General features: G+C 35.8%; 1 protein-coding gene across 3 annotated transcripts in view; it reads left to right on the forward strand.

Moving 5' to 3' along the window:
* Nucleotides 1-27,879, forward strand: part of LIG6 (DNA LIGASE 6) — a 48,864-nt gene that overhangs the window by 10,030 nt on the left and 10,955 nt on the right. For 2 of the 3 annotated variants that reach the window (XM_086432448.1, XM_086432449.1), the window contains 6 exons: nucleotides 11,252-11,380; nucleotides 11,641-11,688; nucleotides 12,917-13,014; nucleotides 13,116-13,181; nucleotides 17,165-17,324; nucleotides 17,497-17,604. In XM_086432448.1, the coding sequence (XP_086288574.1) occupies nucleotides 11,252-11,380; nucleotides 11,641-11,688; nucleotides 12,917-13,014; nucleotides 13,116-13,181; nucleotides 17,165-17,324; nucleotides 17,497-17,604 (609 nt within the window). Of the gene's footprint in view, nucleotides 1-11,251; nucleotides 11,381-11,640; nucleotides 11,689-12,916; nucleotides 13,015-13,115; nucleotides 13,182-17,164; nucleotides 17,325-17,496; nucleotides 17,605-22,628; nucleotides 22,799-27,879 lie in introns of all 3 variants that reach the window. The other variant, XR_015175695.1, reaches the window with a different exon arrangement.

A 27,879-nucleotide genomic window follows, 5' to 3' on the forward strand; every position in this document is an offset into this window, starting at 1 on the left:
TTATTCAAAAAGTGACTTGGCTTCGGTCACTGCTATTGGTGGGTATATAAAGGGCTTAGGTATAGAAAAAATGTGACACACAGTTTAGAGAATTGCTCTTAAACGAAGACCTCAAAAAATAGTAAATAATCAAAACATATAAAATCACAATTTCAAGTTATTAGGGAAAATTTATTGAGAAGTTTCCCTGTGCTTAGAATATTATCACAGTTCAATCCTGGTAAGATTGGTAAAGAGGACAAACTAATATGTATGCATGCCATTATTATGTTTAGTGTTCTATGATGAGGAAACATGAATATATAATTGAATATTCCCCCTTGAAACTCCTAATCCACATTTCCCCATAAAATATGGAATATTATATAAGAATGGATGGTCCATAATTTTTAACTTGTAGTTCACCTTGCTTTTCTCCCTAGAAATATTGGAATGGGCTGATTTTGTGAGTGGGGTCTCCAAGGTGGGGAAGATCATCAGCACCAAAATCGTTCCTTGACTCATTTCTATGCGGGCCATGTACAAAGACATCTATTTATTTCACCTTTATTAAAGGTTGGCAATCTCATTCCAGCTTCTTGGGAAACCAAGTAGGCGTTTGGATAGGACTCCTTGGCTACTTCTGACTCTTGCGGGGAGTTAGAAATCGTTTGGATGCGTTTGGATGAACAACTCCTTCGAAGAGTTACTTCGCGCAAGAGCAAGAAATTACTCTTTGTGAAGAAGTCGAGAAACCTATTTCTCAAAACTCATCTTGCGGGGAGTCAAAATCTAACGGTTTATTTTACTAAAATACCCTTAACTTTATTAATTTTTTATGAAAATATTCCTAATTCATTTGCCCTTAAATCAAATGAAAAAAACCTTTATTAATATTAATTTTTTTTGAGTATAATGGATTTAAACATATTATATTAATATTAATATTTAAAATATTATATTATATTATATTAATATTTATAATTAAACACATTATATTAATATTTAATATTTAAAATATTATAGTATATTATATTATATTTATTATATTATATTATCTTAATATTTATAGTTAAAATGTCAAAAACAATATAGTTTGAAGGCATATTATGACACTAAAAGACAGTCTGTCAATTTTTTTTTTAAATTCTGAGTATAATGGATTTAAACACATTATATTAATATTTAATATTTAAAATATTATATTATATTATATTAATATTTATTATATTATATTATATTAATATTTATAGTTAAAATGTCAAAAACAGTATAGTTTGAAGGCATATTATGACACTAAAAGACAGTCTGTCAATTTTTTTTTAATATTATGTCAAAAACAGTGTGTCAATTTTTTTAAAATTTTTTGAGTATAATGGATTTAAACACATTATATTAATATTTAATATTTAAAATATTATATTATATTATATTATATTAATATTTATTATATCTATTATATTAATATTTATAGTAAAAATGTCCAAAAACAGTATAGTTTGAAGGCATATTATGACACTAAAAGACAAAAAAACAGTAACTAGTATAATATAAGGGTATTCTGGTCTTTTTTCTAGAAGTCATGAGAAGTCAATATGGTTCCCAAACAGACTTCCAGCACAAAAGTACTTCTGCCAGTACTTCACAAAGTTGATTGCCAAACGTCTTTTCTGCACAGAATTACTTTTCCAGCTCCTCCACAGAGTAGTTCTGCTCCTATTCTTTAGAACAGTAGTTCTGCTCCTGGTATCCAAACAGACCCCAATATTCTTAATGTTTTAAGTAGAGAGTAGTTCGTAATGACATTGAAATAAAGGAAAACGCATCTTCATTGTGGGGATATATTTTTTTTTTTTTGGATTTACACACCTCTAGATTTGTGCTGCAAACCACTTGTACCTTTATTATCTTTATGTTCATTGTATCTCATTGGTTGGTACCTTCCAATTCTATTTTGAAGTCCAAGTTAGGAAGTTATTTGTGATTTTTGGGACCAAGATTGTGTTGTTTCTGTTTTGGGACTAATTGAGAGCAACTGGGGTGAAGTTTAGTGGTTTGCAACAGCCCTTGCTGTTCTATTTGGTGCCTGCGACAGTAACTGGGGGGCAGTTTGGTGGCCTGCGACAGCAACAGACTACTGTTTGGTGCCTGCAACAGCAACTGAGGGACAGTTTGGTGGCTGCGACAGCAACAGGCTACTGTTTGGTGGGTGACTTGCTACAGCAACAGGGTGCTGGTCAGTGGCCTACGACAGCAACAGGCTGCTGTTTGGTGGCTGTGACAACAACAGGTTGCTGGTTGGTGGCCTGCCACAGGAACAAGAGTTGCTTCTGCCTAGGACAACCCTTGCTGCTGTCAGATGACAGAATTGCTGCTAGGTGCTGCAGTTTTTCTTTTTAACTGTGACAGATTTTCTTTTTCTGATTACAAGAGATCGCCCTTCAAGCCAAAGTTACTATTTTTCTTGTTCGTAAAGGGCAATGACATCAAATCCAGAGACCAAGGATTCCAACATTATTCTTGGGGCAAATTCCCCAGCCCAATGTATTATCGGTGGTGCCCTCTTAGATGGTCAGAATTTGCAGTCATGGTCTCGGTCTGTGCGACTTTATTTGGGTGGTAGAGTTAATAAGCCTCCCCTCACTGATCCCAAAATTGAACAATGGGAGATCGACAATTGCACTATTCTTGGCTAGCTATTTAATTCCATTGAGCAGTGCTTGTATACCGTGTTTATGTATCATGTGACCGTCTCATCTTTGTGGTCAACCCTCATTCAGACATATGTGAATACGAGGAATGACTTGAGGATTTATGAGCTTTATCGAGATATTGCCCAGGCTACCTAAGGGACTCAAAAGTGTAGTTGATTATTTTGGGTTTGTTCAAGCCTATTGGGAGGAGTTCTCTCATTATGAGTCTATGGCTGAGTTGTCTATAGAGGCAGTTGGGTATGGGATTACGAAGATTGCTCGACATTAGACATACCAATTTCTCATGGATTTATGTCTTAGTTTGAGGCACTTCGGACGTAGATTCTTAACACTACTCCTTTACCTTCTTTGTTTGAGACATTTATAACCATTGATAGTGATGAACGTCGTCGTCAATTCTTTCATAGACTTGGGCCCCTGGTATTCTTTCTGCTCCAGCTACAAATCAGATGGTTCTAATAGTCAATTCAGGCTTTTTTGACTCTTGTGCTTAAGAATCTGAGAGTTGAGGTCGTGGTTGTGGTAATGAGAGTGGTCTTACGTGCGGTCATTGTGGGAAGACTGACCATGAGAAGGCATGATGTTTTTAGTTTTATCCTCATTTGTTACAATCTCCTGCCATACCTTCTTTGGGGCCTTTTGCTCCTCATGCTACCACTGTGGAGTCATCACTAGTTCTTCCCACTGATCTCCTGCTAATCTTGGCACTAGTGATTTGCAACAGTTTTAGACCTAGATTGCCACTATTGTACGGGATCAGATCCATAGTGATTGTCACGTCCCGAAATCCCAACACGAATCCCTATGCTTCATTAGTCAGAATTTCGAGGTGTGAGATAGTCAATCACACAACCTGATAGAACATTCATAAATAATAATACTTATGAAAAGAAAATATACGCAGCGGAATAAACATTTGACTAACATCTATACGAGAGTCTAGAGTAAGCGGAAGAATCGACAAACACTGATACAAGTCAAGATCTTAAATCTCATAATTCATTAGGTTACAAAAATTTCTAAACTAACATATTTCTTATCTACAAACAAAAATCACTAAGATTCCCTACTAATCCTCAAAGACACGGTGGTGGCAAGACATCAATTTGTTCTTCCTCGAGGACCTCCTCAAAAAACTCCTCAAAGAACGGCTCTTCAATAGCTGAATAATCTGAAAGGGGAAGGATAGGGTGAGTAACAGGGGAATGTTACTCAGCAGGATGAACGCCGTTCTAACAGCGAGTCATACATGCACGAGTAATCATCAGAACAATTAAATAATGCAAGTTTTCATAATGTAACATATGATAAATGTCTAAGCATATTCAGTAAAAAGTTATAATAACTTTCAATCTATCATTTTCAATCATTTAAAGTAACATATGCATCTTTTAAATGAAAACATCTATCAATCATTACAAAATAAGAAAAAGATACATAATAAGAACACGGCGGTGTAATCGATAAGAGAGCAGAGGAATACGCCGATATAATCGCCTCGGCTATGGCAATACGATATTCCAAACTTAACTTCCGATGTGGAATCCCATCGTTATAAATCTGATTTTGTGGCCGGTCTAGCATACCACGGTTGAATGACCATTTATCCGGCTCAGACTGGCCGTTGACCAAGAATCCAATACTGAGTTCAACTAACGGTGAGGTCGACCGTTTGACTACTACAGACTAAAAGTGATCACTAACTAGCCCAGGAGACCCCTCGCGTCGAAGCCTATCAAGAGGCAATGCATGTGAACCCCGCCTAGCTCTACACTATACAGAGACCGCCTTTACACACAACGTTCCCCAGGAAATAAGGAGGAGAAATTCCCGGATTTCATAAGCTGTAATATGCTCTAAGGTATCCCATACTACCGAAGAGCATATGACATCTAGTGTTATCCTAGATTGACTCGCCGCTTCCGGATACACAGCAACGCGTCACTCTTTATGGGTTTTTTACAAACCTTTACTAGTATATATATCATTTCTTTTAATCGAAAATACAAATAAAGTCTGGTAGTGCCCTCCAGTGACAGTTATCTGTCATTTCCATCCATTAACCATCCCATCCCTCTATCTATCTATCACGTTTTACGTGGCATGGCCACTACGTAGAATTGGAGACATTGTCCCATCAATCAGTCGAGAACATACGTTTTCTCTATCCATCCATCAATTAAATCGATAAATCTATCATCTAATTTCCTACATATCTATTAAAGTAATTTTACCTTTAAAGTAATTTGAAATCCATAAAGCATCAACCAATTCTATTCGATGGTTTTGGTTGAGTCGAAAGACTCGAAAACAAAGATAAAATTATAAGACATAAAAGCTGAAAATCTGTGAAAATTTAACTAAGTGTTGAAAAAATGATTTTTCAAAGTCGAAATTGAAAACGAATTATTTATTTATTTATTAAAGAACTTAAAGTAATACTTAATTGTTTTTAATGAAATAAAGGTAGGAAATAGGTATACATACTATATGGAAGCAACAAAAAAAAAATTAAAACCAAACTCAACATTCAGATACTTTTCTGAATTGTTGATTTTTCGTCGAAACTCGACCAAAATCGATCCACATATTATACCAACTATAAAATGCTTATATTACATCAAATGAACTAAAACCAATTATAAATAAGCATGCAAACATGATTCAAATCGTTCAAATATGTATAAACTTAATGAAACGATCGATTTATCAACAATCGTATGGATTTTCTATGAAATTATCGCATAACTAGAAGGTAGAAGGGAAGGCAACCTACTTCAAACTATTTCCAACGGTTGAACGAAGTTTAAAATCGCCTGCGGCCAATCTCCAAATTTTTCTTCCGACGAAAATCAGATTTCTTTGCGTCCACGCGTAACCCTCGGCGAGAGGAACAACTTTCCTTCTTGCGACTAAGCTCGGATCGTTCTCGTTTAGTGTAGATCTGAGTTTCAAATATTGAAGGAAAATTGTTGAGATTTGTTTGGAGAGGAGAATAAGAAAAATCTGATTTTTCTAATAGAATTCAGATATTTGTATAACTTAAGTTGGGACATACTTGTCATTTTGGGAATTGTTTTTTCCGAATGTCGAATTTAACAAACTTATACTCTATTTCGGGTAATTTTTCGACACGAATCTAATGGTATGATCGGTTTCCTCAAATTACGTCTCTAAGGTGTCGTTTATCTATTGGGAAAATATGTAATGCGAAACTCGAGGATTTGATAACTTTTTCAATCGACTTCAGATTTAGGCGTGCTTACAGGCTAAAGTATGTTTCTCGATCCTTCTAAATCTATTGGTGAAGTTAATTTTCCTCAAATATTAAAAATTAAGAATCTATACTTTTAAATCAATGTAACAGATCTAAAATTCTTTCCTTGAGATACATTTTAGGATTTTCAAGTCATTACAGTGATACTCGCTTATCTTCGACTGTGGCCTCAATTACCACGCTTTCAGGTACATCCTCTGCATTTCATGTCACTCAGTTTGGTTCTGCTCCCCTGACATTGGTAATTGATTCTGGTGTCCTTGATCACATGATTGATGAGTCTAGCCATTTTACTTCTACTTTTCCTGCTACTCATAGGGAGGTTCGCTTGAATAATTGATCTTTTACACCTATCTACAGAAAGGATACCATCCCTCTATCTTCTGGTTTTCCCTTCGTTTCGTACTTCATGCTCCTTATCTATCTCTTAACCTTATGTCTGTGAGTAGTATTACCAAATCTCTAAATTTCCTACTCATTGTATTTTTAGCTAGGGATATGAAAGGGATGTGCTGTACTTGTTTGTATCTCAGCCTACTGTTGCTCCGAGCTTCTATGCTTCCACTCTATGGGAGTCATACTTTTTCTTCTCAATCTTTAGATTTGTGGCATGCTCGCTTAGGATATGCTAATTTTTAGCATTTATGTTCTTTATTACTTGCTTTAAAATATTCTTGTAATGGACATAAATTTCAATGCTCTGTGTGCGAACTTCTTAAACACACATGTACTTCTTATATTCCTTGCATGCATCGATTTAATGCAATGGTTGATTTAGTTCACTCTGATGTGTGGGGGCCTTATCTTGTTACTATTTTTATTGGTCATTGATATTACATTACATTTATAGATGACTTTTCTCTTTGTACTTGGGTTTATTTGATGCGTTCTCTTTCTAAGGTGCGTTCTATTTTTGTTAATTTTCTTAAAATGATTCAGACTCAGTATAACATCACTATTAAATTTCTTAGGTTTGATAATAGTGGGGAATATATTTTTCATGAGATTCGTTTCTATCTTCATAAGTTGATTTGTCCCTATACTCTTGAGTAGACTGGGTGGCAGAACATAAAAATTGCCCCCTGATGAATATTGTTCTTTGTCTTCTTTGAGGAATGCATGTTCTCCAGCTATGTTGGAACATTGAAGTCTTCATTGTGGCTTTCCTTTTCATCGTGTTCAGAATCAAACTTTAGGGGGCCAAGTTCCTCTTCATATTCTTTGTCTTGATAGTACCATCTTCCCTATTACACTTAGAGTCTTTGGGTGCACTCATTTTGTTCAGGACACGACCCCTTATTGCACGAAATTAGATGACAAGGCTATTCGGTGTGTTTTCTTGGGTTACTCTTCTATGTCAAAGGGGTATCAATGCTATGACCACGTTTCTCATCATGTCATACATTCTTTTGATGTCACTTTTTTAAAAATGTTCCTTATTTTCGTGCCACATCTGCTTTGCAGGACTCTTTTCCTTTACAAGATCCTTCTCCTATAGTATTGTCTTGGGAGATCCTGAGTTGACTAGAGCCATGACTGCTGAGATGGATGGTTTGTAGAAGAATCATCCCTGGGAACTTGTTCTCCTTCCCTTTAGAACGCGGACTATTGGTTGTAAATAGGTTTTCACTATCAAATATCTTGCGGATGGCATAGTTGATCTGTACAAGGCACGCTTAGTTGCTAAGGGATTTACATGGACCCCTAAAAAGGATTTTGGCGCTACATTTGCCCGTCGCTAAACTTTCTACTATTTACCTCTTTATCTATTTAATTGCATGTCACTCATGGCTTTTTACCAACTTGATGTGAATAATGCCTTTTTGAATGGTGATCTGACTGAGGTTATTTATATGGATCCCCCTCCTGAATTTCGTCTTCAGACAGAGTATTCTAGGAAGGTATATCGCCTTCTCAAATCTCTGTATGGCCTGAAGCAGTCTTCGCGAGCCTGGTTTCAACATTTTTCTGAGGTCATTCTATTTATGAAAATTTCTAAATGCCACTTAGATCATACTTGTTTTATTCGTCGAGGATTGGTTGACCGTTGCGCCATTGTTCTGGTTTATGTGGTTGATATTATCCTAATTGGAGATGATGCTTAGTGGATTGATAACGTAAAGATGATATTGGGTTGTGCTTTTGAGGTTAAGCACTTGGGTCCCCTTAAGTACTTCTTGGGGATAAAAGTAGTTCGTTTTCGTTATGGTATTTCGCTATCTTAGCGCAAATACACATTGAATTTTCTTCAGGATATTGGTATGTTTGGTTGTCGCCATGTTTCCTCTCCTATAGATCAGAATCATCGTCTTCATGTCGAAACTGGTGATCTATAATCTAATCTTTCTTTTTATTAGAGACTTGTCAGCCGTCTTATTTATCTGACTAACACTAGATCAGATTTGATTTTTGCGGTTAGTGTGGTCAGTCAGTTCATGGATGCTCTACGCACTTCTCATCTTAACGCCGTTTATAGTATCCTTCCCTACTTGAAGTCGCGTCCTAGTCTTGGGTTGTGTTATTCATCCACTGCTCAATCTCATTTGTCTTGCGTTAGTAATGTTGATTATGCTAGTTCGATTACAAATAGGAGATCTACCTTTGGTTTCTGTACTTTCCATGGTAGTAATTTGATCTCGTGGAAAAGTAAAACAGAGTGTGGTTTCCCATTCTTTTGCTAAAGTTGAGTATTGTGTTATGGCCTTTGGCACATGTGAGTTTATTTGGCTTTGATCTTTAGTGACAGAATTTGGATTTCCTGTCTCTGGTTCTTCCACATTGTTTTGCGACAACAAGTCTGCTATCATACTTGCCTTTGACTCTATTTTTCACAAAAAAACTTAGCATATAGAGGTTGATGTTCACTTTTTTAGGGAGAAAGTTCGATTTGGTGCCCGTCATACAATATTTGTAACTTCTTCAGATCAACTTACTAATATGCTTACGAAGTTTGTTGGTCATTCTATCACTAACTCTCATCTTGTCAAGTTGGGCTTAGTTGATATATTTGCCCCAACTTGAGGGGGAGTAATAATGTAGTTTTCTATTATTATTTTATTATTTCTATGTAAGGGCATTTATGTCCATTCACACATTAGTTAATATAAATATCTATCAAGCTTTCATTATGAGACTTGACAATTACTTTTCCACAATTCTTCTAATCAAACATTTTACTGCCCTATATTTTCTAACATATATGACAGTGCTAATTTAAGACTTATTCCAAATTTTACATCGGGTGTATGTCATGTTAGTCTTTCTTATTTTCTCAAGAATATTGTGAACATCTATCTTTCCTTATCTCGATGTTCCAAATGTACGTTACGTACTTTTGTCCCTACAATCATCATCATCTATACTTCAACTTTGGTATCAGTAACATGAATCTTAGTTCACCATTCAATTCTTTCTTATGACAAATGTTTACTTCAGGAAAGTGTTTCATATATTTTCCTACTACCTTTGTCCATGTTTTCACTATTCTCTCTTTTTTGAGCCTTGAACTTGTACCATGGCGCACGCTCCTTCCGTTTAATGCCATCAATGGTCCATACCGTACATGGTAAATAATTGTTGAGTATTGTGTTATCTGTCTCTGCTCTTGGGTGTCCCACGCTCACGTATCATGCCCTAGTTCGACTCGTGAACCTCTTATATTCATAGTTGTGCCTTCCCCATCAGATTGGTCTTTTGGGGTAAATGGTTGTCAACATAGTTTCAGAGCGCTAGGTTCGTATAGATCACGGGTTCAAGTCTCCTCGAAGGAATTTTCCACCCTTACAGGTGAGGGGGATTGTTGAGTGTTGTGTTATCCGCCTCCGCTCCCGAGTGTCACGTGCTTACGTATCGTGCCCCAGTTCGACCTGACCCTCTTATATTCATAGTTGCATTTTGAAAAAACCTTGTTGCATATTTATCAAAAAAGAAAAAAGAAAAAACTGTAGCATGATAAATCTGAAAATAAGAGAACGTTGAGAAGAAGATTAGGGAAACCTGGGGTTTTTATGATGAATGGTTATAAAGGTTGTGGTGGGCACTCCCAAGAAGAGGTATGACGAGGATGGTGATGAGCATAGGACTATTCAATTCCATAGGACACTGCTATGAGATTTCTCAAATGTGATGGACGCTGATTTAGGACTACTCAAACCACATATCGCATGAAAACTCCATTAAAACCCTCATAAAAAAGGATCTTCAAGTTCTTTCTCATTCTTGAATGGAGATACAATCTAAAAGGTAAATCAAAGGTTTCCCTCTTTCTCAAAATGATGGTTTTGGCACCTCAATGCTTAGCTCTAAGCAATCTGTGCAATTGGATTGCATACAAATCCCAACCACCAAATCCTTAATTGTTTTTTTTTTTTTTTCCCAACAATGAACACCAACTATTCTCAAAATTGATATCCCCCCAAACCATCAAGTGGGATACGATTTTGTCAAGTTGAGGATTTAGGGTGAAAGTACACTGTCGACCTCATGCTTCACTTGGTTTTGGGCATAGTAATAATTTTTCTGTTGTGTCCACGAATTATATCAAAATATTTCCATTTCAACGAGGCTTGACACAAATTTTAAATGAAAATTTCTTTTAGCCAGTATTTTGGTGGAAATCATTATTCATTTCGCAAAATTTTTTGGTGAACAATAAATCTTGACTGAAATAATCAAATTTGAGGTATAAAAATAGTCTTTTACTGGGCAGACCTCAAACCCAAGTGCTATCTACTGAAGCTCCCCTAAAGTTAAAACAACTCTCCACAAACCTTGCTTTTTAAACTTTTTTACAACTACTTCATTTACAAAAGCATTTATTTTTAAATGACACGATTACTGCCCTTTACATCAAGGATTGAGTACAAGTTGGAGAAGGGTAACATATTGTCCAATGATATTGGACATAAATATATTATTTTTGACAAGTTAAAATTTCATTAGAAAAGGGACGAGAAATCCCAAAATTACAAAGCTTATCAAAACGAGGGAAAAATAAAGAAATCCCAAAAAATTACCACTAATCTCCCAAGTTACAAACGAGATCCCATTGAGCAACATAAAAAAGTCCAACTCCATTTAAATATTACTAATTTTAAAATATGAAATTTTATTTATTTTCCAAGGGATCATTAAGATTGCATTATTTATATATTGCACACCTGATAATCAAGCTAAGTTCCCTATACAAAGTTTACAACACTTAATAAGATTGTTCAACTTTTTTTCTTTCTTCTATATTGTGTAGTACAATCTATGTTTCTGAAATCCATATTATTTACAGGTTCGTAATTTGCGTATTGGTGCCATGATGAATACTGTTCTGCCAGCATTGGCACAAGCTGTTGTGATTAACTCCTCCCCCAATTTTCCCCATGAAGAAACCCCTGAAAGCCTGAAGGAGAAGCTTCAGGTTTGACTTCTATGTGGTTCTGTTAACTGCAGTAGTGCTTTACTTTATTGTCCTAGCTATAAGTGTAATTCTGGCACCCTGCGTGCATTTTACTCAATAATTAGCAGGTTGAAGGATACTATTAGGTAGAATTAAAATTGAATAATTTTTTTACGAGACAACTTGCAAGATTGTTTTAATTAGATTTAAGGCTTTAAAAAAAAATAAAGTTCTTGTAATCTAAGTCTTGTCACTAACTCAATCTTTCTGTTGCTTGCTAGCGCATTTCTGCGGCAGTGGTCGATGCGTATAATGTACTTCCGAATTTGGTATGTTTTATTTAATTGACTTTACTGTTTTTTTTTTTCCCACTTTTTTGGTGAATGGATGTGGAAAACAAACTGGATTTTGTTCCTTTGTGTACAACCTTCCCATCAGGGTGGGTTTTACTGTTTATGGTTTATGCATCTGTTGTTTCCCAAACATGAGCAAAACTTATTATTGTATCTGGTGAAATTGTATTATTATTAGTGTTTATAGTTGCTTTCACTCTTAGTTGCAGAAATCTTTTAACCAGAATGCGGCTCCTGCTCCCAATAATAAAACAGTCCGATTTCTAGTATTTAATGACACTTTCTCCCAAGAAAGTGTCTCTTGCGATAAATCAGCTCTCACTTAATACAATGGACAGGTTATTGTGGAAATTAAGGAGTTATGCCTTCTTAGGAAGTGCTGCTCAATTTAAAGATATTGGTCAACTAATTTTATTATAACCAGAGTTCTTGTGGTATATTGAGGTGTTTCCCAAGGAACTTAACTAATATGCTTTTTCTGTACATGCCTCAAGGTGTTTGATGCCACCTCACCATGTGGAATACATGCTTACCATGTAACAAGGTCACTATTTTCTAAGAATTGCCCTTGTCAGACACATGTAACAAGAAAATTATGTTTTCAGCTATTATTTATATGTTATTTGTATGATATTAATGTTTGTCATCTTATTAAAATAATTCTTTCATTGTTGTATTACCAAACATGAACTTCAGTAGTAAAGAAATGTTTCTCAACCTATGAAATTACCTTCACTAATGTCTCCATAAATTGGCTTTTTGGTGGTCACAATCTGACAAATCATACCTATATCGGAAAATGACATGTCCATGCCTTTGTTTCATGGCATATTGCCTACAAATGTTACATGTTTGCATGCATACAGACAGGAAGCACCGATTTCATACCTATGTCGGAAAATGACATGTCCACGCCTTTGTTGCTTAGCATGCTGCCTACAAACATTACATGTTAGCATGCATATAGACAGGCACAACAGATATAAACGTTTAATTTTGAAAAATTTGTAAGTAAAGCACATCTAAGCACAGTTATTATGTGAGTTCCAAATATTTGTTTGGTTTTTTTCCTTCCATCATGCACGTGGCACATTTGTTTGAGATCATCTTAAAGTTTTTCCTTTGATATTCTATAATTTCTATTTGGATTCTACCTTTATGACTTTGAAGTTGTTATCTGGTACGGTCGGCTGTATCTAAACAGGATTTGCTTGTCCCTTCTCTGGTAAGCAAAGGCACTGAATTTTCTTCAACAACTCTGTCAATGATTCCAGGCATACCTATCAAGCCCATGCTTGCGAGGTAATTATTTGTGATTATAGACCAGTTTCATTTGTTTCGAGCATGTGATTCACCTCATTGCTTTATCATAATGCTATGTTTTATTTTTTCCCCTGTGGTAGAATTACCAATGGAGTTTCCCGTGTGCTGAAGTTGTTTCAAGGTAGAGCTTTTACTTGTGAATATAAGTAAGTTCCATCCTTTATTTGACCCTTCCTTTCATTTCTTTCTTCTTCTATTTTTTTGCTAATCAAGCATGGGATTTTATAAAAAAAGAATAAAAAAAATGATCATTATTTTTTTACTATTTTCTAGGTGTTCCATTGATATCAATGATTTCATTTCCCGAGGAAAGATGGCTCAAAGTCACACCAATTCCTTCACAAAGCTAATCCAGCCACTAACAGGAAATGCCAAAAAAATTCTTCCAACCCTCCACCCAATAAAAATTAAAAAAAAAAAAAAAAATTTCTTTATTTTGTGGTTAGGAGCATGCATCAAACAATCTTTGAGTAAATTGGCAAAACAGTCATAATTTCCTTGAACCTCATATCTGCCAGTTGGCATAAGCCTAACCTGAAGTATATCATGTCACTATAGCATTGCTTGCATCATTGGTGCAGTTTGATGATATCAATTGGTCATGTCGAGGAACTGGCTTTTTGGAAAGTGCTTGAAGTGTTCCTCTTCTATAATAGAGTGAAAAGAAAATAGAGAAAGTAGAAGAAATAAGAAAATAGAAATAATAACTTGATCCTCTCATTGAATTTTCAGGGCTCCTAGAGTCCTCTCTTGATGTATTTGTCACGACTGAGTGATGTTTTTTGCTCATTCTCATTTAATAAGACCATTATGTAGCACATCAGTGCTGAATTAACTTGAATATTTACTTTTGTCTCTGGGAGTCGTGGAGATCCATATCCGAGTTCAAATGTGATTTCATTTGAACTTCCCTGGTATATCAAACTAGCTAGTGACAATACATTGAGTACATTTTATATTTTTATATTCATGCTAATGATTATGCATAAGAACCTAATATGTTCGATCTAAATGTTGATGTATCTTCCTGTTGAAACTGGAACAAGCAACAGGAATTTGATCTGTATTGTTGTTGGTGATAGCACAATTGGCATGAATCTGATTGAGTTGCATATAGGAAAGCTAGATGGCTTTGTTTTTTTTTTTTTTCTTTTGATTGATAAAGAAAATTTTATTAAAAAGGAAAGAAAGAAGGGGGGTTGAGAAAACCAACCCGAACAACAAGGACAGCAAGCAAGGACATCTAGGCTTTGGTTTCTTTTTCAACCTGGTTTTTCTGTAGGATCATCCTTAGGCTTTGCTCAAGTTTATGCTTGCTTCCTTCATTTGGGTTGAGATCCCTTCTAAGGTGGCTCTCTTCATAACTCATTTAGATAAGATCTTGATAGCATGTACCTTATTTTAAGATTATCATTGATTATTGTGTGAATATGCAAATAAGGGGGGGAGGTGCTAGTTTGCTAAATTGTTTGAAGTCTGTAAGTGTTGATACCACGATCTGAGTTCAAAGTCCACCTTCACCTACTAATTATTGAACACTAATCTCGCTTGCCTAGAAAAAATAAACAAATGCAAATAAATGGGGTAACTGTTGATCATCTACTTCCTCATACCAGCTTAGCCAAAGTAGCGTGGGGTACTGACACAGGATGATGGAGGCTAGACGTCGAAAAAAATTGGTAGATAATACATGAGTGTGCGTCAATAGGTCTGGCTAAGCTATCAACAATATTTTGAGCACCACATAGGATAATCAAAGAAGAATAGGGTTTGAAAGTTTAAGGGTTAAAAAGTGAAAGACTTATTGGTTTGGCCTAAAGGGTGCAGTGGTAAAGGGTTAACACAAAATTTTTCCTTAGGGTGTTGTAATTTGGTTTAGGGGTATAGAATATGTTTAGGTTTGATGGAGGAATTGTTTGAAGGTTGTAGATTGGGTTGTGTGGGTTTCAAATATCAGTTTTGAATGAGTTTGGATAGGTTTTAGGCCAGCAGAAGGGTGTTGTTCAAATGTTAATGTAAATAGGATATTAAGACTCATAAAAAGGTTGTTGGTGCTAGGGTTTGATAAAAAAAATAGAAATAAGATGGAGAAGATGAATTGGCTCGGTCTAGTGTTGTTGTAGCTGTAAAATACAGCATGGTTTAAAGGTTTATTTATTTTTTTATTTTTATTTTTTTTTTTGGGGGGGGGGGGGGGAGGGGGGGTTTAAAATAGAAAAATAAAGTTGGAAAAATATAGGGACGATGAAGAAGAATATGGTGGAGAAGAAGAGGAGGAGTAGATTAAGAAGAATAAAATGATGGATTTACCTTGGAATTACACCAAGTATTCAATGGCATCACACCACATAGTTTCCAATCACTGGAACCGTGCAAAAAAAAAGTTTCCAATCATTGGAGAACTTCAAAAAGAGATCTATAAAAATTTTATTCATTCATTGTCTAGTAAGAATTCCTCGCAATGATTTAAGTGAACTCTAAGACTTCTAATTTGACTCTACCCATGTATTCAAGAAACTTTCCAAAAATAGTAAAATTTTCAATTCGACAACAAACTCTTCTACTAAACTTAAAATACCTAAAAATGAACTTCTAAAACAAGTAGAACTCTAGATAGCTAAAACAAATGAAAAAGATTCTTATATCCCTAAAATTCGTCCAACCCATTAATGGGCTACAAAGCTCATTAAATAATGATCCATGATCTTTGATATCCCCTTAAGGTAACTTATTTCTGCTTTTGATTGTTGGGTTATGTCTAGATCTTTGTTGGAAGATTTTAGCAATTAGACATTCATGTTCCTTTCAGAGGAAGATTTATTTCATTAGTGCTCCATTTCGTTGTTTGTTAAGACATTTGAGAAGAACAATCATGCTATTGTTGACCAAGAGGAGGACTAGTTGAATATCATCTTGAAGATTTGGGCAGTTCTAATATGGTGGTTTGGTATTAAAAGAATTTAAAGGGCTCAATTCGATGGTTTGTTTTTTAAGTGGGGCCTAGTGGTTCCAGGTGCCCTTTAGTTTGTCCTTTGGTCCCCCTTTCATTTGTGGAACTTCTTGTCCCTTAAGTTGTAATTTTTCTAGGGTTTTTTCCATTTAATTCAAATATTCAATTATACTTTACCTATTGTCCTTTGGTCCCCCTTTCATTTGTGGAACTTCTTGTCCCTTAAGTTGTAATTTTTCTGGGGTTTTTTTCCCTTTAATTCAAATATTGAATTATACTTTACCGATAAAAAATTAAAATATTGGTGATGGAAAGTTACTTATGAAATCTTACTTTTGTGATTAGTTTTGACTTTTGAAACTTAGTTGTCTTACTTGTGATCGTAGTCACCAAAATCTTTGATTTATTGAAAAAAATTGCAATTAAATCGTGGCTTTTTCCTTCATTGATTCAATCATGATTTTTTTTAATAATACCTGACTTTTATGAACTTTGCGATTAAATCACAATCTTCACGATTAAAGCATCAATAATAAGTAAAATAATGCGCAAATGAGAATGACATTGATTTGCTAACGAATCCTGATTCGGACTCTTGATTGTGATCTTTTTTATACTTAGAATAGTGTAAAACTTGAATATGTTCTGGATCTGTGGTTGCTTGTTTTATATGCATAAATGATACCATCATGGGAATTCTTGATTTATCATTTTAATTTAATATGGAACATGGTGATATAATACGAGAACACTCGCTAGTAGGAACGATTACATGGCCCGAACCTAGCTCTATTTTTCTGAACTTTTTTCCAATGTTTCCTGATTTAACCGAATTTTCCCCTTTCTGACTTATTCTTGAACCCCGACTTGGTGACTAAGTCTGTGATCCTTGGGGAACCATTTTTAGATTTTCATAATTGATTCTGACTATATGCTATGAATTAATATGGAGCGGTCTATATGTATATATTTATTTAGTTTTGATAGGTATAGGGTTAGCTGTTAGCAAATGAAGTTTTATTCAAGGGGCTTTGAACCTAGGACATGGGAACAACACTCCACATGTCTTACCACTTAGCTACGTTGGCAAACAGCTTATATGTATTTGAGTAATGCTACTTTCTTTCATTGAAGGAAGCACATTAGGAATTAAACTGATTTAGTATTTTTCTTCTGCAGGTATGATGGTCAGCGTGCCCAAATTCACAAACTAACTGATGGATCTATAAGAGTCTTTTCACGAAATGGGGATGAAACCACATTTAAATTTCCAGATTTGGTACATATAATAAATGAATTGTGTAAACCTGCTACAAGGACTTTCGTAGTGGATGCAGAGGTAACACATGATTTTGCTACGAAATACTCTATTTCTTCAGTTATGTCAATTGATTGTTTATGAGAAAATGCAAGCTGTATAGAATCATTCATAAATTGGACACTTTAATGTCACACTTTCAATTCCTATTGTTGTTTTGCTTGTTAATAAAAAAATTACCCTGTGGCCCCAGGTAGTAGCTGTTGATAGGAAGAATGGATGCAAGTTTATGTCCTTCCAAGAGCTGTCTTCAAGAGAGAGAGGCAGCAAGAACTCCTTGATCACAGTGGATAGTGTAAAGGTGTGTCAACATTTTATGTGTTTAACTTTGGAGTTGTGAAATATTTGAGCAGGGTTTCTTTAGATTCATTCTTGAAATAGAATCTAGGCTTTTCTCTTACTTGCTATGTAGAATGGAGCTTTACATGGTTAAAATGCTTCTGGGAATTAAGAATACGAAATTTAAGAAAAATAACTAGTTCCTTCAATTCCTCAATAAAACATGGAAATTAAGACCCATTAGATTCCTCATTAAGGTCATATGTTCTTGCATTTGAACTGCTAAAGAAGCAAATGCACCTATTGACTGGTTTCCTTCTCAATACACTGCACAATCTCCCTTGAGGGGCCAATAGCTTTGGCATTATTCTCTGCAACCACTAATGCAAGGAGTGAATTGTATCCGTAATGATTGAGGAACAACTGTTGAATCGTCAAAGAATGAACAAAATCCAACTAGATTGCCAAGACTCACCATTCAAGTATCTCAGATTTTGAATTGGCATCATCAAAATTGAGCTTCTTAAATACCCCAAGCCTTCAATTTTTTTATGTATCTCAGCAACTTCATGAATCCATCTGGTGATTCTTACGTAGAAAACTAAATTTATTGAGAATTCTTTGATACCCATTACAAATGCCCTAATAGGGTATTTATAGACCAACTATTACAAGAATATTCTAGAAAATTATCATATTGTAGAGGATTACAAGAATATTCTAGAAAACTATCTTATTGTAGAAGGTTACAAGAATGTTCTAGAAAGTCAAGAGTGATCAAGAATAATCAAGAAGAATATCCTATTTTCCTAAAATAAGCCTTGGAGATTTTTCAGTACTCCCCCTCAAGCTGGTGAATATATGCTTTCCATTCCCAGCTTGCCAATGACCTTTTGAAATGTGGTTCCAAGTAATCCTTTCGTTAGAACATCTGCAAGTTGCCCTTCTGTTAAAATGTATGGGATGCAAATTAAACCACTGTCTAGTTTTTCCTTTATGAAATGTCGATCCACTTCCACATGTTTTGTACGATCATGTTGCACTGGATTATGAGCAATATTGATGGCTGACTTGTTATCACAATACAACCTCATTGGACTGTCCAGGTGATTCTAAGATCTTCCAGAATTATTTTGATCCACAGAAGTTCACAAATTCCTTGTGCCATTGCCCGAAACTCTGTCTTTGCACTTGATCTTGCTATAACCGGTTGCTTTTTTACTTCTCTATGTAACTAGATTTCCTCCTAGAAATGTACAATAACCAGACGTCGATCTTCTATCCACCACGGACCCTGCATAATCTGAGTCTGTGTATGCTTCCAAATGCAAGTTTACTCCCTTTTTAAATAAAATTCCCTTACCTAGACTACCTTTTAAATATTGGAGGATGCGGTATACGGCTTGCAGGTGTATACTCTTAGGATTGTGCATGAATTAGCTAACCACACTAACAGAATATGCTATGTCAGGCCTAGTATGAGAGAGATAAATCAGTCTTCCAACCAAACGTTGATACATCCCTTTGTTTACAATCTCATCTTCTAGAGCTTCACTTAGCCTATGATTTACTTCTATCGGTGTCTCCATGGGCCTGCAATCTATTTTTCCAGTTTCCTTGAGAAGATCTAGCACATATTTCTATTGTGAGACAAATATTCCTTCCTTTGAACGAGCAATTTCTACACCTAGGAAATACTTCAACTGGCCTAGGTCCTTTATTTCAAACTCTTCTACAAGACGTTTCTTGAGTGCTCCTTCTTCCTTCGCATTATTACCAGTGACAATAATATTGTCCACATATACCAGTAGTGCAGTTACTCCCCCAAAGGCCGAGTGTTTTACGAATAGAGTGTGATCACCTTGACTTTGTTTGTAACCCATTCCTAACATTGTCTTTGTAAACCTTCCAAACCATGCTCGTGGAGATTGTTTTAACCTTTACAATGTTTTCTTCAACCTGCATACCTTCTTATCTCCTGAATTGTCATCAAATCCTGGAGGCCTCACCATATAAATCTCTTCCTCTAGGTCTCCGTGAAGAAAGGCGTTTTTTCATGTCAAATTGGTGTAAACTCCAATCGAAGTTGGCTGTCAATGACAACAAAATCCTTGCTGTGTTCATCTTAGCCACCGGTGCAAATGTTTCTTCATAGTCCACTCCATAGGTTTGTGTATAACCTTTTGCAACTAACCTGGCTTTGTATCGTTCAAGTGATCCATCAGATTTATACTTCAAAGAAAACACCCATTTGCATCCAACAGGTTTCTTTCCTTTGGGCAGCTCCACCAACTCCCAAGTTTTGTTCTTCGCAAGTGCATCCATTTCCACTTTCATAGCATGTCTCCATTCTTCTTTGCTTAGGGCCTCGGATAGTGTTTGTGGTATGTTTGTGGAGTTTAGATGGGTAAGAAAGCTTTTGTGTGATGGTGACACTTTTTCGATGACACAAAATGAGACAATGGATATTTTGTACAATTTCGGGTACCTTTTCTAACTGCAATGGGTAAGTCAAGATCATTTTTTTCAAAAACTTCAGAAGACAAATTGATGACAGGGATATCAGTATTTACCTCATTTCCGATAGCTAGTTCGGACGCTTGAGTTAGCTTCAGCTTAGCAGTGGAACCTCTCTTCCTTGAGTAAATTTGTAATGGTTTTGTGACAACTGACTCAATACAAGTATGTCCTGGGGTTATAGGTTCAAGCTATCCAGCTTCGGGTTGTTTTGATAGCTCAACTTCTTCTTGTTCAAGTTGTTTTGGTGGTTCAGTTTCAGGCAAGGGAAATGGTGGAGTGTTTTGGGTTGGTGGTTGGCTAGCTTGAGCAGGAAAGTCCATTAGAAAGCCATGATCCCCTTGGTCCTTATCTTCACTAGTAAGTGTCTCCCCCTTAAGAGAACGTTGGAAAAAACTTTCGCTTTCAACAAAAGTTACATCGGCGGACACAAAGATTTTGCGAGATGGTGGATGATAACATTTATAACTCTTTTGAGTTGAGGAATACCCCATGAAGACACACCTAAGAGCTCGAGGATCAAGTTTACTACGACCATGATGAATATGAACAAACGAGACACATCCAAAAACTCGAGGTAACAATTGATTGTGAGATGCAAAATCAGGAAATTTTTTTGGAAAAAACCTCCCAGGGACTTTTAAAATCAAGAACTCGAGATGGAGTACGGTTTATTAAGTGGGCTGATGTGAGAACTGCTTCACCCCATAAGTATTTGGGGACATTTCGTTGGAATAACGCACGAGTTGTTGACAAGAGAGAGCCATTCTTCCTTTTTGCCACTCCATTTTGTTGGGGTGTATCTATGCAAGAGGATTCATGTATTATCCCCTCTTTTTGAAAATATGGAGATAATACTTGATTAAAATATTCTCTTGCATTGTCAAATTTTATTTTTTTATTTTAACCCCAAACTGATTTTTGACCATGTCATGAAAGATAGGGAGAACCGTGCAAACATCAGATTTTTGTTTTAGCAAAAAAGCCCATATGACATGAGTACAGTCGTCAACAAATGTGACAAACCATTTAGTCCCTGAAATATTTGAAATTCTTGACGGTCCCCAAATGTCATTATGGATTAATTGAAAAGGAAATGAGGATTTTTTATTACTCAAAGGAAAAGAAACTCGTTTGTGTTTGACAAACTCACAAATGTCACGAATATCAACATTCTTAAATAAGGAGGGAAACATGATACTCAAATTCCTAAAGGAAAGATGTCCAAACTGAAGGTGATAAAGCCAAATCTGGTCTTTTATTGAAGATCTTGTATCTGACGACAAAGAAGATGGATTGTCAATCCTACAACTCTTATTTTTATTCTGCATATTAAGGTAATAGAGGCCACTACTTTCCTTAGCATGCCCAATCGTCATCCCCGTAACTCGATTCTGAAAAATACAAGAGGTGGATGAAAAGATCAAGCTACAATTCAAATCCTTTGTGAGATTTTGGACAAAGACTAGATTTATCGAAAGTTTTAGAATGTGCAAAACATTTTTAAGAATTAATGAAGGACTTATGTGAATATCTCTTTGACCTGCTACAGTAGCAAATGACCCATCGGCCAATGTAATTTTTCTGTTACTAGAACATGGACTATATGTGGAGAATATAAAGGAGCAATGAGTCATGTGGTCAGTTGCTCCTGAATCAATGATCCAAGAGTCGAAATGGTTACTATCCGAGACACTAAAAGCATGAGAAGAAGAAACCATACCTGAATGTGCAAATGAACACATACCCAATGGTTTCTCCAAGGAGTTGAGAAGTGATATTAGCCGTTCAATGTCTTCTTTGTTGATCTCCTTGCTATTAGAATTCTCTTGAGCTCCCGAGTCATCATTGCCGGTTTGTGCCAGATTAGCATGTCCCTTTTGTTGTCAATTTTGCTGCCAGTTTTTTTATCCTCCCCCATTTCGACCAGAAAAGTTTTATGGTCTCCCATGAAATTTCCAACACTGCTCCTTCAAGTGTCCTGTCTTCTTGCAATAGTTGTAGATGAGATTGGCCTTGTTACCATTTCTTTGATCTTGCCGTTTGCCTTCTGAGTTTACAACAAGAGCTTTCTCTGAGGAAGTTAGCTCTCTAGGACTTGTTGTAGCTAATGCTGAGGCTTCCAGCGATGCGTGTGGAATAAGCATGACTCCCCTTCGACTTTCCTCGGCACGAACAATCGCAATTGTCTCATTTAGAGATGGTAATTCTTCCTTTCCAAAGATCTGCATTCTCACTTGATCAAACTCAGGATTGAGACCCGCCAAGAAGTCATATGTTCGATCATTCTCAATAAATTTTTTGAGAATGGCAGCATCTTCACTATCTTTCATCACAATACACCTATAATGATCCATCTCTTGCCACATATTTTTCAACAGATTAGAATACTCTATAATTGAACGATTAGTTTATTTTGTAGCAATAAGTTTGGTCTTAATATCATAAATCTAGGCTGAATCGTTTACTTTTGAGTATGTCTGTCGAATTGTCTCCCATATGTCCTTAGCTGTGGTGATAAACATACAGGTGTCACTGATTTCTGGCACCATTGCATTCCAAAGCCAGGTCATGACCATGGAGTCCGCTTCATCCCAAGCTGCGAATACAAGATCATTTTTATCAGGTCCGGTACCAAGGAGATGACTGAGTTTTCCCTTGCCTTTGAGAAAAGTTCGAACCAGCTTTGACCATTTTAGGTAATTTTTACCATTAAGTCTGTAAGCAGTCTGAATATTCTGCAACTCCCCTACGGCATGATTGATCGTCACCATCTCAAACTGATTGGTGGCTCTTGACTCTTCTGACATCGTGAATTCAGCAAAGATCACAAGGGAAAAATAAAGGAAAAGTAAAAACAAATGAACAATGAACAAGATGGCAGAAAAAGAAAAAAATCGACTCCTAGGATATGAGCCTAAGGCTCTGATACCATGTAGAAAACTGAATTTATTGAGAATTCTTTGATACCCATTACAAATGCCCTAATAGGGTATTTATAGACCAACTATCCTATTACAAGAATATTCTAGAAAACTATCCTATTGTAGAGGATTACAAGAATATTCTAGAAAACTATCCTATTGTAGAAGGTTACAAGAATGTTCTAGAAAGTCAAGAGTGATCAAGAATAATCAAGAAGAATATCCTATTTTCCTAAAATAAGCCTTGGAGATTTTTCAGTATCTTATTATACCGATAGATGTAGCATATGGTTTACTTTCAAAACTAGCGGAATTCTGTAGCAACCAGATTTTTTTCTCTAACAACTGATCCCAGGGGCTGACCTATGGAGATGTGGCAATTGGGATCTTCCATTAACTGAACACCATCAAGATACTATTTGATTCAACTCAACTGAACATCGTATGTTCCCAAAATTGTACTAAATCATCTTTATTGCTGAAATCCAAAAATCAAATGGTTAATGGCTTGAATAACTTACAACACAACGAGCATCTCAAAACCACCGAAAGGTTTTGTTTTTCTGCACTATAAGCCTTAAACCACACAAAAAAAATAAATAAATAAATGAAAAAAACCGACCCTCCCCCCACCCCCCACACACAAAAGAAATCGTCATTAACAACTTAATCTCCTAAAAATTAGGTATTCAATTTTGATCTTGGTGATTATTTCGGTCAGTCTAGAAATGGAAGTTTTTTTTATTTATAATATTTAATTCAATGTGGAAATTAATAGTGTTTTCATAGATATGAAGGTGCTACAGTGGAACTGATGGAAATATTAATGATTTTTTTTTCCCTTGTTGAAATAGTAGGAAATAATAAAACAAACATTTAAACTTATTCATAGGCCATAAAAATACTCTGGACAACCATATGAAGTGTGGCAACGAATATTGAAAATTTTCCATGTTATGTATGAGAAAAATCGAGAGCTTGAGAGTGAAAAACAACATATACCTATCAAAAAAAGTTTATGGATCCAAAAAAACAGCAACATATTCTGCATGGAAATGAGGATAATAATGTCACAATAACTATATAAACATTAATATGTAAAAAAGCTTGCTTAATAAAAAAAACTATTTAGCACTATGTTCATGTATTATTATGTTTTTTATTTTTAAATATGTTTATGATATGTCCAACACATTAAGCATGGGCGATTTATGTGCGTGCTTATACAAATGTACTAATATGCTTAGGATACATCAAAATAAGATGATTTAGATACCTAACTAATTCTCTTTCATTGATAATTACAATTGAATGTTATGAGTAGTTTTTTTTAGTGTGATTATTATTACTATTATGTATAATTTATAAATCCATTCTATAAACATTAAATAATTTGTGTGATTTGTTATTTTTACAAATTTTATGAATATTTTTATATTATTTTTGCAACAAAGAATATTGTGGTCAAATTTTACTATTAATCAGAATATTTCCACCAAAATCATGCATTTTACACATAATTTGACTATTTTGGTCAAAAATCACTTTTCACCATAATATTTCTTAAAATGGATGATTATTTCCTCTTAAATATGTACAAAAATAATTATTAGTTAAATTTCATGTTGGACCTTGTTAAAATGAAAATATCAAAATTTAATACAATGCTTGTAAAAAAGAAAACCTCCAAAAACCTAAACCTTTCTGAACAGTCAAATTGGACTCAAATATTTGATATTTGAAACAAAGATCTTGAAGAGAAAATCAATGGTCACTCAACAAAGCAAACCATATTTATCCAAGGGTTTTTCTTTATCACAATCACCCATGTCTTGGATTTTTGGGCATCCATATAAGAAAATGTAAGAATCCAACCTTTAGACCCATGAGAACATGACAACATCAAAAAGTTGATGCCTGCTCTCTTGTAGTTTCAATAGAAGGGGAAGAAGAGGGGATGGCTAGGAACTTGAGATAGAAATTGTGTAACACATTGAGAGAGAATTTGACAAATTTTGAAGAGTGGGTTTGAAGAGAGAAAGAAGGCCAGGGTTTTGAAAATGGAAGATGACTGATGTAAGATATCTACAGTTGTAGTTAGAATCTTAAGTAGTTTCCAAATTCTAGTAGGATTTGTTTCTATTTTCTAGTTCTGGTAGGATTTATATTTCATAGTTATTTTAGGAATACAATTCCTTATTAGTTTCTAATTTGTTTTAAAATTTATTTTTATTCTTATTATTGTGCTTAGAAGTGTCCAAATTGAGTTATGGTAGGTTTAGAAAGTTAGTTTTATATTATAGATAGATTAGAAAGTTACCTTTTAGTATTTTAGAAGATTTCTAAGTTGTTATGATGGAGTTATCTATATAAGGAACTCCAAAAACGAAATTCAATGAATTCCAAACATATCAATTCAATTATCTTTTCTCTCTTAATTATTTTTTAGCTTTATGCTTTATTTTCTTTCAAGTTGTTGCTTGTTTATCAATTAACAATTGAATCTATTGATTCAAATTGATTTTCTATGTTCCACTGAACACAATATCTTAATTTCTATCGAATCTATTGATTCAGACGCTTCTGCTATATCAATCACAATATCTGGGGAGATTTTTTATAAAGAAAGGGGAATGAAATGACCTATTTTACCTCAGTTTTTAGTTGAAACAAGATAGTCTAATGGCTGTTTCAGTTAAATGTCTTGTTTAGATAGATATCCACAATTTAGATATCATCATCATTAAATCCTTACCCAAAACTTGGACTCAGATGAATGAATCATGCCCCTCGATTCAATTCATTCTAAATCCATTTATCTTATTAATTCAAGTATGTGTATATCCCCTCTTTACGTCAATCCCCATTCTTTTTGTTCTTTCACTCCCTATTTGTTAAAACCTACAACCTACTTTTGCTTTCAATTCATGAAAATGAATTATTTTTTTAAGTAAAATTATATTATCAATAAAAGGAAGCAAGGTTGGGCGAGATGACCAACCAAGCAATGCCAACATGAATGCGTTTATCAGCTGTTGGGGCTACTACTACACTTAACATGAATGTGTTTATTTCTTATTTATTTTTGTTACTCTTTCCATTAATCCATCTTAACATTGTCATCTTTGCTGGCATCGTCAATGTAACTATAAACTAACTGACGAAGATGCAAAGATTTGTCGACAACGTTCTCGCTGTCACCAAAGATGTCAAGGTGAAGGTGGAGCGCAAGCTGTTCGAGATCAGGGAGATATGGTTTAAGAATGGGAGAGGAGTGCAGATAACAGAGAAAGGGAAAAGATTCCAACCGTTCATCCAACTCAGGGAAGACGAAGCTATTTGGGTATCTGCCCAGTTAGATTTAGCAAGAGGTGTTGAGAAGCCCGTAACGGTTATGGAAAATTTTTGAAGCTTTAACAATTTTCAGAGAAGGTTCGTCTGCGAGCAATTGTGTTCCCGGAAGGGTTGGGAGGAAATGGGTGGGGAGAAGTTGGTCTCGCCATCAAAATGCTGTTATAACTTGTAAAGAGGATGGTGGATCCGAAGGAAGGGGTAGGGGTAGATAAATCCTTGGTTGAGGTTGCTCGCAAATCTCAGACTGATCCTAACCCACAGGTCTCCAACTTGGAATCTGATGGGGATTTAGTCAAGGAAGGAAATCCTAGACTTGGGGGTAAGCTAGTAAAACCTTCTGGAAAAGCTTTTGGTAGTTGGAGGTGGGCCTTCATTTGCAAGGCAAGCTCTCGGGAGGTAGATTGGGAAGCTTTTTTGCAAGATATTAAACGTAGCCTGAATCATTCGCTGGGGACAAAATTGCTGTATTGGGATCCCATTACATCGATTTTAATGTTGGGGAACAGGTCAGTGTTCCTGAAGGTTAATCCTAGAAGATTGATCAAGGTGGGGAACATCTCTGTTCACTTGCGTCCCTGGTTTGCGAACTGTAATTCTTTAAACCCAGAATGGAAGACGGGGGGGACCTGGGTTCAAATCAATGGACTTCCATTCCATTTATGGGGCAGTTTTGCCTTCAAAAAGATCGGTGCTCAGTTGGGTGGGCTTTTGGAAGTAGACTCGACTACGCTTCGCTGTGCGATGTTGGATAGTGCGAAGCTGAAGGTTGGATATTCTCCATGGAGGATGCCACGTGGACTCAACCTCTGGGTTGATGGTTGCAAATATTCAGTAGGGGTCGAGGTGTTAGTTGCAGAAGAAGCGAAATCAGCAGAAATGATAACAGCAATCTTAGAGAGGACGAAGGAGGATGGAGATAAGGAGGGCAGGTTCTCAGTCGACAGAGGTATCCAGGTGGAGGAATCATGGTTCCAGCCGGAAGAGGAGGCGAGCCAAAGAGACGAACCTGGAATTATCAAATTGGGCCGTAGTTTATCAATTCCAGGAGAAGATAGCGTAAGTGATAAGTTTCGTAATTGCTTGACGGACAAGCCTCGTCTCGATAGTGGTACACGTGGCAAGAGCATTAAATGCCAGAAATCACGTCATTGGGAGGAAGGACACATTCGGACGGTAGAGTTGTTGGGCAAGGCAGCTCGTACTGTTAATTACAAAAAATGGTTACGCAAATCTGGGGCTTTGGATATCTCTAAGGCCCGAAGTAGCAGATTTGGGGGTTAAGGATACAGGGGCCCAAGATGGAGTTGAGGGGTCCAACACTCCCGTAGCCCAAGACATGGAGGAAGTCGGGCTGGGTGGTGCGGTCCAATCGGGTGCTGTAGGGCCCATTGTCTCGGAATTGCAGGACCAGGTCTTGGCTTGGCTGGGTAGTGAGGCCCAACAGATTAATGGTGGGCTAGGTAGTGGGTTTCAAATTATTGAAGGAACATCAGTTCAGGAAA

Source organism: Akebia trifoliata, chromosome 2 (assembly GCF_017979445.1).
Source record: "Akebia trifoliata isolate Shusen 1 chromosome 2, ASM1797944v1, whole genome shotgun sequence".
Taxonomy (NCBI): domain Eukaryota; kingdom Viridiplantae; phylum Streptophyta; class Magnoliopsida; order Ranunculales; family Lardizabalaceae; genus Akebia; species Akebia trifoliata.